General features: G+C 39.3%; 2 protein-coding genes across 2 annotated transcripts in view; both read left to right on the top strand.

Annotated features, from left to right (window-relative positions):
* Positions 1-3,757: 3,757 nt before the first annotated feature.
* sostdc1a (sclerostin domain containing 1a) lies at positions 3,758-10,195 on the top strand. Its single transcript, XM_055164042.1, has 2 exons — positions 3,758-4,063; positions 8,388-10,195. The coding sequence occupies exons 1-2, from the start codon at positions 3,829-3,831 to the stop codon at positions 8,837-8,839; spliced, it is 687 nt and encodes a 228-aa protein (XP_055020017.1). The 5' UTR covers positions 3,758-3,828; the 3' UTR covers positions 8,840-10,195.
* A 525-nt stretch (positions 10,196-10,720) lies between these two features.
* crppa (CDP-L-ribitol pyrophosphorylase A) overlaps positions 10,721-11,544 on the top strand; it is a 61,159-nt gene continuing 60,335 nt past the window's right edge. Inside the window, exon 1 of the mRNA XM_055164036.1 lies at positions 10,721-10,992. Coding sequence (XP_055020011.1) covers positions 10,754-10,992 — 239 coding nt within the window. The 5' untranslated portion in view covers positions 10,721-10,753. The remainder of the gene's footprint in view (positions 10,993-11,544) is intronic.

Raw genomic sequence — 11,544 nt, 5'->3', positions numbered from 1 at the left:
AGATTTACTACAAAATATGATACAGAAGTATAAGTATTATTTACTTATTTAGAAAAGGAATAGCACATATTAAAGCACCCATATTACAGTATTTTGGGTTCTGTTATAATGTTTTCTCATCACAAACATAGCTGGAGTTGTGTTTTATTCACACAAATTCTGCATATTTAGATTATATTCTTAGCTCAAGCAGAAAGCAATCTGTTCCAACCTGTGATGTCATGTGGTAATACAGGAAGTGCTCCACTCATTTCAGACCTTGAATTACCGACCGATTACTACTGAACAAAAGATAAAAGGGGCTGTTAACTTTAAAACTAACGCTTCATGACATCACAAGGTGGAGAATCTTGAGTTTGGAGATGTAGACAGACTTTTACTCAAACGTGTGAAGGGGAGGCAACAGCATTCTAACATATCTTAAAGCTCACGAGAGTCAATTTTCTGTAATATAGGACCGCTCATCCATCCACACATAACTCTTACTCAAGTACAAATAAAAAAGTATACCTCAATAAAAAATACTCTTTAAAGGAACAATATGAAGATTTGATTTAAATTTTTTTAAACATGGCCTAACTTTGTCCCAATATATTCAAATCACATAGCTTCCTTTTTTTCCTTCTCTCTTTTTATTGGGTCATTTTGTAGCACTACAACCCCATGGATCATGACAGCCTCTCAAGGCTGTCTGTGTGAAAATTTTAATATATAAGTCGCACCGGAGTATAAGTCGCAGGAAACACCTAAACCATGAAAAAAAGGGCGACTTATAGTCTGAAAAATAGAGCTGTTTAATGTCATACTATATATATATATATATATATATATATATATATATATATATATATATATATATATATATATATATATATATATATATATATATATATATATATATATATATATATATACATACACACACAGTTCAAGCAGAGCAGTGACATCTCCATAGAAACAAGCAGGCAACCAAAAAGTTACACAGTGCACCCTTATATGTAACTAAGTAAACTACACCCACTTGTACTTTTCCCATGAGTCTTAGGGGCAGGGTTCTCTCTCATCTGTGAGTGTAAACAGTTTTCTCTTGTCCGGGTCGGAAGTGGAGCCAGTGAACCTGCGCCGCTCCTGTTTGAGGCTAAACAAAAAGACGCACTCAACACCTGCTGCATTCAAGGCCTGTCAAAAACACCGGAAAAACCAGCGCCCCACTTGGATTACCAGCACTTGTTAAAGCACAATGAGGACAAAAATTATGTAGGGCGCACACTACTACTATTTTTTCCATGTATTTGCACAAAATTTATCTTCATATAAGCAGCTCCTGAGGTCAAAATGAGTTCACTGTATACCGTCTGCATCTAATTATAAAGCGCTTTATTGTTCAGGAATCAGGACATATGTGTTAGCATGCTAGTTGTTAACATTATCATGAAGGCAAAAGTGGCTTTGGTGGAGTGAAAATAAATCAGGCTTATCCTATAGCCAGAAATATGAGGTCTTCCAGCAACTGCACACTCTTTTGACAGTAGTTTACTTTGTCAAACTTGGAGTTTTTTTCTTGTGCTCAGTCACTGCATATACTCCCAGTCCCTTTGAAAGTAATAAAGTGGTAATTTTTTGCATTTCATCATTTTATTAATAGTCCTATAGTACACAAAATGGATTCTTGTGAGCTTTGTGTCATGTTAGAATGCAGTTACCTCCTCAAAAACAGACCTGGAGTTGAGTTTTGTTTCATTCACACATGCTTGAGTAATAGTCTGGCTTAAGATGTCCCTGTTTACCTGGGACAGTCCCACTTTTGAGCCCTGTATCCACTGTCCCAGCAGATTTATCCAAAAGCATTGATTTGTCCTACCCAGCCTGGCGCCATCTAGTGTCAATTTCATTTCTCTCCAGCGACTAGGTCAGGAATTGGAATACACTAGACGGTTTGGAAGAATCTCGGAAGTTGTAGAGGAGCTGTGAAGCCATGACGTCAAACTCAAGTGTCTGTCTGGGTCCCTTTTGTGGTACAGCACAACCGTAAATAAAGCGGTCGAGATGGATGTAAACGAAGCCAAACAGTCTATGTTGGCAACTATTCGTGAGATCGAGGATTTAAAGCCGGAACAAAGAGAATGTTTGGTGAATTTTATTAAGGGGAAAGACATTATTGCCCTTCTTCCTACGGGATTTGACGCATTTACATATGTCACGACCAAATAGCAGCAATTGGTTAATTAAAAAAAGTACCTTCCTATCATCCAGCGAACAAATCCTATTGCTGCTAGGTCAGATGGTTTCCACAAAGTAAAACCAGCTGATGAATCAGGCTCGATTTGTCCCAGTTTTATACAAGAACTGTCACAGGTGTCCCTGTATTTGACCAATTTGATCTCTGCCAACAGTAAAGTAAGGCATAAATTGTAATCTGACTCGATAAAATACAGAAAAGCTGCTTAAAAATGACCAAAACACAAAGAAAAGGTGACTATACTGACTTACATGTTAGTTATAAATGGTTTCTTCATAACAATTTTCCTTTATTACACACTTATTTCACAATTTTATCATTACCAACCACCAAAAAAATAAAGGGGATGTCTCAGTTTTTTTAATTTTATTTTGAAATTGTGGTCACCCTAGTCTGTCTACATCTGCAAAGCTCAAAAAGCTCTGTTCCACCTTCTTATGTCTGTGGTGGTAGTTTTCAAGTTAACAGCTACCCTGTTTTACCTTTCTATATTTTTGCACTTTATTATATTATATTTTGATAGTAGTAGTAGTTTATTCGGTTATTTTACAACACTACAAAACAAAATAAAACATTGACTACAACCCCATGGACCATGACTGACAGGGTTTATAAAGGGTTATAAACTAAAAACTAGTTTAAACAAGAAAGCAGCATATGAACAGCAAGTTTGTATTTACAATTTCACTTACAACTTACTGTATATATAAGAGACAAAATACAAAATAAAACAAACTGAATTTAATGCATAATTCATTCATTCCAGAGCTCTATATCTTTCAAAACATAACGCTTTATACTCTTTTTTAAAAGGTTTCTGCAGTATTAGGCTTATTAAAATCATCACTCAGGTTGTTCCATGTACTAACCCCTCTAACAGAAGTCAGCTTTTTTTTTTAGTTCTTATCTTCATTTTTTTTTAAGGTACCTGTTCCTCTAAGGTTATTCTGACTCTCTCTCTGCTCAAATAACTCCTGTAAACAAGGAAAAAGCAGATGATTATAGGCCTTGTACATCACTACGTCTGTTCTCAGGTCAACAAGATCAAAAAATTTAAATACTTTTAGCTTAACAGAAAGAGGTTTTGTTAGTGCATAGTAATTTGCATGATTTATTGTAATGTGTGAGTTACTGTGTCCAAATCATTTACTTGTGGATCAGTTCAGGAGAGACTGGCAGTTCCAGGACTCTAGTGAAGGTGTGTGGAGTTTAAAAACACAGTGGAGCATGACATCACAAAGTGGAACGGAGTGTTTTCCGAGCAAAGAACTCTAAAATATATAGGTTTTGTGCGTTAAACGTGTGAATGAAACAAAACACAAACTTTATAACACAGATCAGAGAATTGCGTAATCTGGGCTCTTTAATAAAACGAAAAAGTGAAAGTAGTGGACGTCTGTGTTTATCCCATGAGCCAATCAGAAACGGCACCTGAGCGCGCGTGCCTGCCCCGTGCGTAAAACCGGGTATAAAAGCCAGACCGGTAGCGCGCACACGGCTCCTCCAGCTCCAGCGCATCCCCGCGGTCTTCGCTCCACGCCTCCACCGCCGCCAGCAGCCCGCTTCACCCTCTCCTCGACCCGGCCACCATGCACCTGAGCGGCCACGACCTCCTGCTCTGCCTGTGCGTGCTGCTCCGGAGCTGCTGCCTGGCCTTCAACAACGACGCCACGGAGCTGCTGTCCCCCCACGACGGCAGCAGCAGCAGCAGCAGCAGCAACAACAGCGCCCGCAGCCCGGAGCTCCAGGGCAACGCGTCCCTGCTGCTGAACCGAGCCCGGACGGGTGGCAGGGGAGTCGGGGGAGCGACGCACGACAGAGGCGGTGAGTCACTGGAAGATAAATTTAAAAAACAAAAAAAGCCCAACCACAAAAACTAGACTAAATTTGACACATAGACTTAAAACAACAACAACAAAATAACGATATCGGGTGGGCAGAGTTGTCACGATAACACATTTTATTGAGCTACAGATAAGAATTATAGCAGTAAAAGATTGTATTGAAACTACTTTACGGCACTGACGCAAACGCAATAAAGCAAGATAATCCCTGTAAACCATTCTAAATAAACAGTATCATTAAAAGTCCCCAGTTAAGCTAAATAAATAGCAGAATTAAGCAATAATAATTAGCCTTAGAAGTGATTTATTCAACCCTCTAAAGCTCAAATCTTATCGTATTAACTAAAATAACAAAGAAAACGTACACACACACACACACAAAAAAGTTAATATATTGTTCCAGGTATCATATATTGAAGTTACGTGGAAGTAGTAATTATCATGACAGGTAGAGTAGTAGTTACTTCAAATGCTGTATTAGCCCTACTCAAGTAAAAGTACAAAGTGGTCCAAGAAATTACTCAAGTTAGAGAAAGAGTAATAGTGAGGCTGATAACAGTGTAATAACAGGATACAGTGTTTAGTATGAAAAAGAAAATGTAAATTGTTATGCATAAAAGTGAAAATCTTTTTGCAATTGGTTCATATTTGTGACTGAAATGAAATGTATAAATTTGAAAAGTTAGAAGTAACTATTAGATGATATAAGTCTTCTCTCTGCTTCTTTTCATTCATTCCTTTTCATTTCTTGTATGTTGTCACACTGTTTATGTCTTTTTATACTTGAAATGAATGAAACAAACTAACAAACAATCAAATAGTAATAATAGTAAAATCTAGTCCTGGCTTAGTCCTGCTTTAGTCCTGGTTTAGTCCTGGTTTAGTCTTGTTCTAGTCCTGTTCAAGTTCTTGTCTAGTCTTTGTCTAGTCTTGGTCTAGTCTTGGTCAATCCTGGTCTATTTCTTATCTATTCCTACTCTAGTCCTGGTCTAGCCCTGGTTTGGTCCTGGTCTATTCCTGGTCTATTTCTAGTCTATTTCTGGTCTAGTCCTGGTCTATTACTGGTTTATTACTGGTCTAATCCTGGTCTAGTCCTGTACTAGTCCTGGTTTAGTCCTGGTATAATCCTGGTCTAATCCTGGACCAGTCCTGGTTTAGTCCTGATCTATTCTTGGTCTAGTCCTGGTCTAATCCTTGTCTTTTCCTGGTCCAATCCTAGTCTATTACTGGTCTATTCCTGGTCAAGTCCTAGTCCTGGTCAACATAGCCTAAAGCCCGTTTGCCTAATGACTTTTCACTTGCCCATGTCAGAATACAGTCAGAGTCGTGTGCAGTGGTGGTAGTACAGAACATTCTGACCTGTTTTACAAATTAAAGGGCCTGTATTACTCTGTTGTCTGATCTATGTTCTAATGTAGTTTCCTCTTCACAAACATACAGTACCTGGAGTTGTGTTTTGTTTCATTCACACATGTTTAACACAGATCCTGCAGATGAGTTCTTCTCTCAAACGGAAAACACTGTTCCACCTTGCGATGTCATGAGGTAATATGCCTTTATTTACTGAACTAAAGGTAAAAGGTAGATGTTAACAAAGTAGAACAAACCAGATTACTCAAATATGTGTGAATGAAACAAAACACAACTCCAGGTCTGTTTTTGAGGAGGTAACAACATTATAACATCTCTTAAAGTTCACAAGAGTCAGTTTTATTTTGGTTTACTTTGAATCTTGAATTGTGGGATTACATTGATTGAGATCTTTCACTATAGCTTATACAATCGCTCAAGTCATTTTTATAGTAAAATTCTTCTTCTTAAATCTTCTCAGAGCAATCTTCAGACACCATACCTGTACTACTTGAGTAACAGCCTGTGACAGTATAACAGTTCTCAGTAAATTTTGTAAAGTTTGGTTCCTCTTCCCACTGTGAATAAGTCTGCAAGTGACAAAAACTTCTTATGGACACAATGAAATTATTTGAACATTTGCATTTCGTGCACTGCTCCCTCAGATATGATTGTATTTTTTCTCGTTTATATGGTCTAACATTTTGAAAATACCAGAATTTTTTTATCATTTCATTGTTGTGATTTTCAACTACTCTAACCTGGTTGGGTTTCTGATGCCATCACAGCATTTTAAGGGCCAATACAGGTGGGGGGCAGCTAAAATAAAAATTGTAAAAATGCAAAATTATGTTGCAATACGGTGAGCTCTTGAGTTTGGTCAATAATAGAAAATACCAAGTTCGACATTTGTGCATTTGCCTTTTGGATATTTCATGGTAAAGTACAATGTAATGAATAGGGAAAACTAACCCTTGCCCCATCTGCAAGAATGATATCATCACGTTCTAGAATCTGGAAACTACCAATCATAGGTGCGATTTGGTCTGTAAAGCTTCAGAAACCCTTCACTGCAACAAGGCGGAACAGAGCATCTTTGGAGGTTTAGATACAATAATAAAGGGTTACTCGAACATGTGTGAATGAAACAAACACAACCCTGGTTATGTTTTTGAAGAGGTAACAATGTTCTAATGTTGCTTAAAATCACAAGAGTCAAGATTAGTCAAACGTGCACAGGTGAAACCAAACACAAGTGCAGGTATGCTCAGTATTTCTGTAGAGAGTTGGAGGCGGAGGAGGAAGAGAGAGAGAGATAAGGAGGGGGGTAATGATAATAGTAGTGATGAGGTAATGCTCTGAACACCCACAGCCCGTATAACTGTATTATACTTTCACTATCTTCACATATCTTCAGACTGCCCCTATAAACACATGACAGAAAAAGCAAAAAAAAAAAAAAAACATACTAAAATACTGTAAAGCTTTTTAAAGGGCCAATTTTAGCCTATTTTCCGATCTGTTAGAATGTTGTTTCCTTGTCACAAACATTCCCGAAGTTGTGTTTTGAATGATTTGGATCATTTCAGTCACTTCTAAACACGAGGTAAAGGTAGCTGTTAACTTGAAAACTACCACTTCACGACATCACAAGGTGGAACAAAGCTGACTGTAAATCCATCTGTCATTTACTCACAGTATTTAAAACAGTCTTTGTTTGAGCACAGAGCTGCATCCAAGAGAAAAATGAATGCTGTCATGCTAATTTCTATATTGACTTACTGTTCCATGTTCCAAAGCTGGAACTATATATTTTTAGTTATGTTTTTAGCTATATGATAAGATTTAAGCTGTGAAAGGTTAAATAAATAACTTCTATGACTTATTATCAGGGGGGTAGTGGGCGAGGTATGCGGGGGTTCGCCGTCCACCCACTTCTCCTGACGTGAGATATGAAAAAAATAACAAATATAAAATAGCTACAACTTCAGTGTCAAACTGGAGCTTTTGGCAATGGTGAAAACAACCTGCAAAGGCTCATGATATCTGCACTACTGTCCTATAGTGACCTGAGACATGAGAGACCAGGTCTAAACCAGGACTAAACCAGGACTAAATCAGGTCTAAACCTGGTCTAAACTAGGACTAAACCAGAAGTGAACCAGGACTGAGTGTCAGGATGGGTCCGGAGGTGTGGTCGTGTAGAACGTAGGGCGATCGCAGGCGAAAGGACCAATGCAGAGCTCCACGCCCCACAGGGCTAACCGCAGCTGTCACCTAATCGCGCTTTGTGTTCACAATGCTCCGTGGGCTCAGGATTCTCTCATTCTCAAATCCAAGATTAGTGCTGGTTTAGTCCTTGTTTAGTCCTGGTTCAGTCCTGGTGTAGTCCTGGTGTAGTCCTGGTTTTAGTCCTGTTATAGTCCTGGTTTAGTCCTGGTTCAGTCCTGGTTTAGTCCTGGTTTAGTCCTGGTTTAGTCCTGGTTTAGTCCTGGTGTAGACCTGGTTTAGTCCTGGTGTAGACCTGGTTTAGTCCTGGTGTAGACCTGGTTTAGTCCTGGTTTAGTCCTGGTGTAGAGCTGGTTTAGTCCTGGTGTAGACCTGGTTTAGTCATGGTGTAGACCTGGTTTAGTCCTTGTATAGACCTGGTTTAGTTCTGGTGTAGTCCTCCTGCTTCAGTCCTGGTTTAGTCCTAGTTAGGTCCTCCTGATTCAGTCCTGAATTGTGTACCCCCACTTAAAAAAAATCCCCACAACACCACTGCTAATTACAGATGCAAAGTAAGTGCAAAACTGTTTCATTCTGCTTTTTATTTATGCAGCATGTTTTTTTGTTTGTTGTAGATTTAGAATAGTGTTTGTGGTGTGGTATAAATGTGTGAATAGGTGAGTGGTTCCTTGCTGTAAAGCTCTCTATATAAAAATGTGACACTTTACCCTTTTATTTCCCTACAGATAAAGGTCAGATCGGCTGCAGGGAGCTGAGGTCCACCAAGTACATCTCAGACGGGCACTGCACCAGCCTCAAGCCCATCAAGGAGCTGGTGTGCGCGGGCGAGTGCCTCCCCACCCAGCTCCTGCCCAACTGGATCGGAGGGGCCCCTGGAAGTCGCCTTTGGGGCAAGAGGGGCAGCAGCAGCGGGGGTCCGGACTGGAGGTGCGTCACTGACAAAACCCGCACCCAGCGCATCCAGCTGCAGTGCCAGGACGGGAGCACGCGCACGTACAAGATCACCGTGGTGACCTCCTGTAAGTGCAAGAGGTACTCCCGCCAGCACAACCAATCAGGAGGCAAGTTTGATGAGGAGGAAGTGATGTCGTCGCCGCACCTCCTGCACAAACACCAGGCCAAGAGCAAGAGGAGACTGGGCAAGAGAAAGTACATGGACAACTGGCACGAGCCTTGAGAACGGACCCGCTGGAAGAATATGGACTATATGGGTCTTTTAGGATGGTACCCACTTGGTTACAACTTATTTTATGAAAACTGTGTGCCGTCTTCATCTAATTCTAAACCGTTTTTATTGTCCGAGAATCAGGAAGGGCGCCCGACTACCCTGGATACTTGGGGAATTAGAGAAAGAACTTGGTTAAATCACAATGACTGACTGCATGTGATTACTGAACTTCATCTGTTCAGTTCAAACTCACATAGGCCTAGTACTATCAGTAATAATAACTTTAAATTCTACTACACAAAGTAGTCACAAAGAAAACAATCTTAAAAGGTTATGACAGTTTTCTAAATAAGAACAAGACAGTTTGAAGTCCTTTCTCGTTCTCTCAAATGTTACTGGTTTCCTACTAGTAATGGCCTCAGACAGAAGCAAAGGCAATGGAGTCAACAGTGACCGGTTCTGGATGTGCATTTTCCATTCATTTTCCATTCATTTACCCATAGACTTCAGAGTTTGAAAGCTTGCTCAGGGCCAATCAGCTCTGTGGTAGCGTATAATTTTATTTTAAATCTGTAACTGAAACGTTTTGAACCGCTAAGACAGGGATCTTCAACCTTTTGCGTCCAGTGAGTTACTTTTACAAAATGAAAATGCCAGAGAGTTACTAATTTTGGCAATCGCACGAAATTGAATGGACATAGGAGGGCAAGCCGTAGATGTTGTACAGTTAGATGCCTATAAAACATAAAACCATTATCCATTTATTAGTGCACAAAGTTCAAAATAACACATTTACAATGGTAATTAATCAAGTTTGAGTTATTCTCTACAATACATATGATTCAGAAATCCTTTGGCGAGCTACTTATAATCAAGTGGAGAGCTCCTGGTAGCTCCTGAGCTACAGGTTGGAGACCCTTGCTCTAAGATATTAAAACATTTAGCCAAATCTTGTGTTTTAAATGTGCTTTTTGGATTTAAAACAACCGAGTTATGAACTTTGAACCTTTTAATATTAGATTTAAAAAAAAAATCTGAATGAAAAAATGAATAGAAATTTTACTTCCGGAACCGGAGCCAACTTCAAAGTGGGCGGGACAGCTGAGCTTCATAGACATATCCCTCAAGACAGTTTCTTTGAAATGGAGAGTCCTGCTTGAACTTTGGTGGTTTTGTTAATGTGACAAAGGATTGTATCTGCAATACAATTCCAGAAAATATATACGTTCAACTGCTTTGTTCTCTTTTTACGCTGTTAACAACACTTTCAAAGTTTTAAAATGTAAATATTTGTATAAAATGCCAGAAAAAAACGTGTATTGCTTTTACAGATATGCAGATGTTATGTTGTAAGATTTATGATGTAGGGCCTAATATATTTTTTTATATTTTTATATTTGTTTTCATAATTTTGTATCAAATCTATAAGACTTGAAGAATAACAAATGTTTCAAACAATAAATATTACATTTTTATGCGTTTCATTTTAATTCCAGTGTATAAAAATTATTTCATTACTTTTTATTTACTAAAATCAAGGAGGCGTCACATATTCACGTACAAGGGATCTACTAGAAGCCACGGAGTTGTTTTTTTCAAATTAAAAGACAAGACACCACACGAGACACAAGATTTTGATGTGTTGTAGTTTTGTTTTCAGCTCTTTTTGCTGAACATTTTAATTTTTTTATTGAATTAAATAAGTTAGTAGGCGTTAAAAGTTTAAAAATGGCTAGAAAATAAAATAAAAATCGGTAATAAACTTTATTTTGAAAGGACAAACCGGAAATACATGAAGCTCCACATTTGGCTTGACAGCAGCATCAGAACCACTCCACGCGTCGCTCTTTCCCCGCCCCTGAGCTTGCGATGCTTTAGAAATTAAATAAAATAACTATTCCGCTATGAAATAATTTTAAAAACATGGACCAAAGCGTCATAGGTCGGTCGGGTTCGGAGCGGCCCGCGGATCCCGGAGCTTTCCTTCCTTACGAGCCCGGTAAAGACGACCCTTATCCCGGGAATGTGAGCGTGGACTTCCCTGTGTCCGTGGTGCTCCCAGCCGGCGGCACGGGGGAGAGAACCGGCCTCCAGACACCGAAACAGTTCTGCACGTTTCTGGGCAGGCCGCTCATCAGCTACACGGTCCAGGCCTTTGAGAGGTGCGTGGAACGGTGTAATAAAAGTCATCCAATTGAGTGCGCACCCCAGGGATACTTATGGAAGCCTCCAGCCATAATATTCTCACCAAAACAAACCTGTCAGGACCCAGTGAGGGCAAGACACGCACTTTCATTCATTATTTATCAGATGGATGCACGCAGGTTTGGCTATTTGTAAAAGTTATGTATCCAGATGTCCCTATTTACCCTGGACAGTCCCAGTTTTGAGTCCCATGTCCCCTGTCCCAGCAGATTTATCCAAAACCAGTGATTTGTCCCAGTTTTGTACAAGAAATGTCCCAGGTCTCCCTATTTTGACCACTTTGATACCTGCCAGCAATAAAAAGGGGAATGTATTGTCATTTGTTTTGTTAAAATACAGAAAATTGAGCTTGAAAATGACCATAAGAACAAAAAATGCACTGTCAGAAGTCCTACAAAGTAATTTAAGAATGGACAATGTTTAGGGTGACCAGATGTCCCTATTTACCCAAGACAGTCCCACTTTTGAGTCCTGTGTCCCCTGTCCCAGTAGATTTATCCAAAACCATT

The sequence above is a fragment of the Boleophthalmus pectinirostris genome, unplaced genomic scaffold (assembly GCF_026225935.1).
Source record: "Boleophthalmus pectinirostris isolate CB_2022bp ecotype Guang Dong unplaced genomic scaffold, ASM2622593v1 HiC_scaffold_6, whole genome shotgun sequence".
Taxonomy (NCBI): Eukaryota; Metazoa; Chordata; class Actinopteri; order Gobiiformes; family Gobiidae; genus Boleophthalmus; species Boleophthalmus pectinirostris.
The sequence above is the reverse complement of the archived record's forward strand: the minus strand, read 5'-3'. Positions and strand labels throughout refer to the sequence as shown.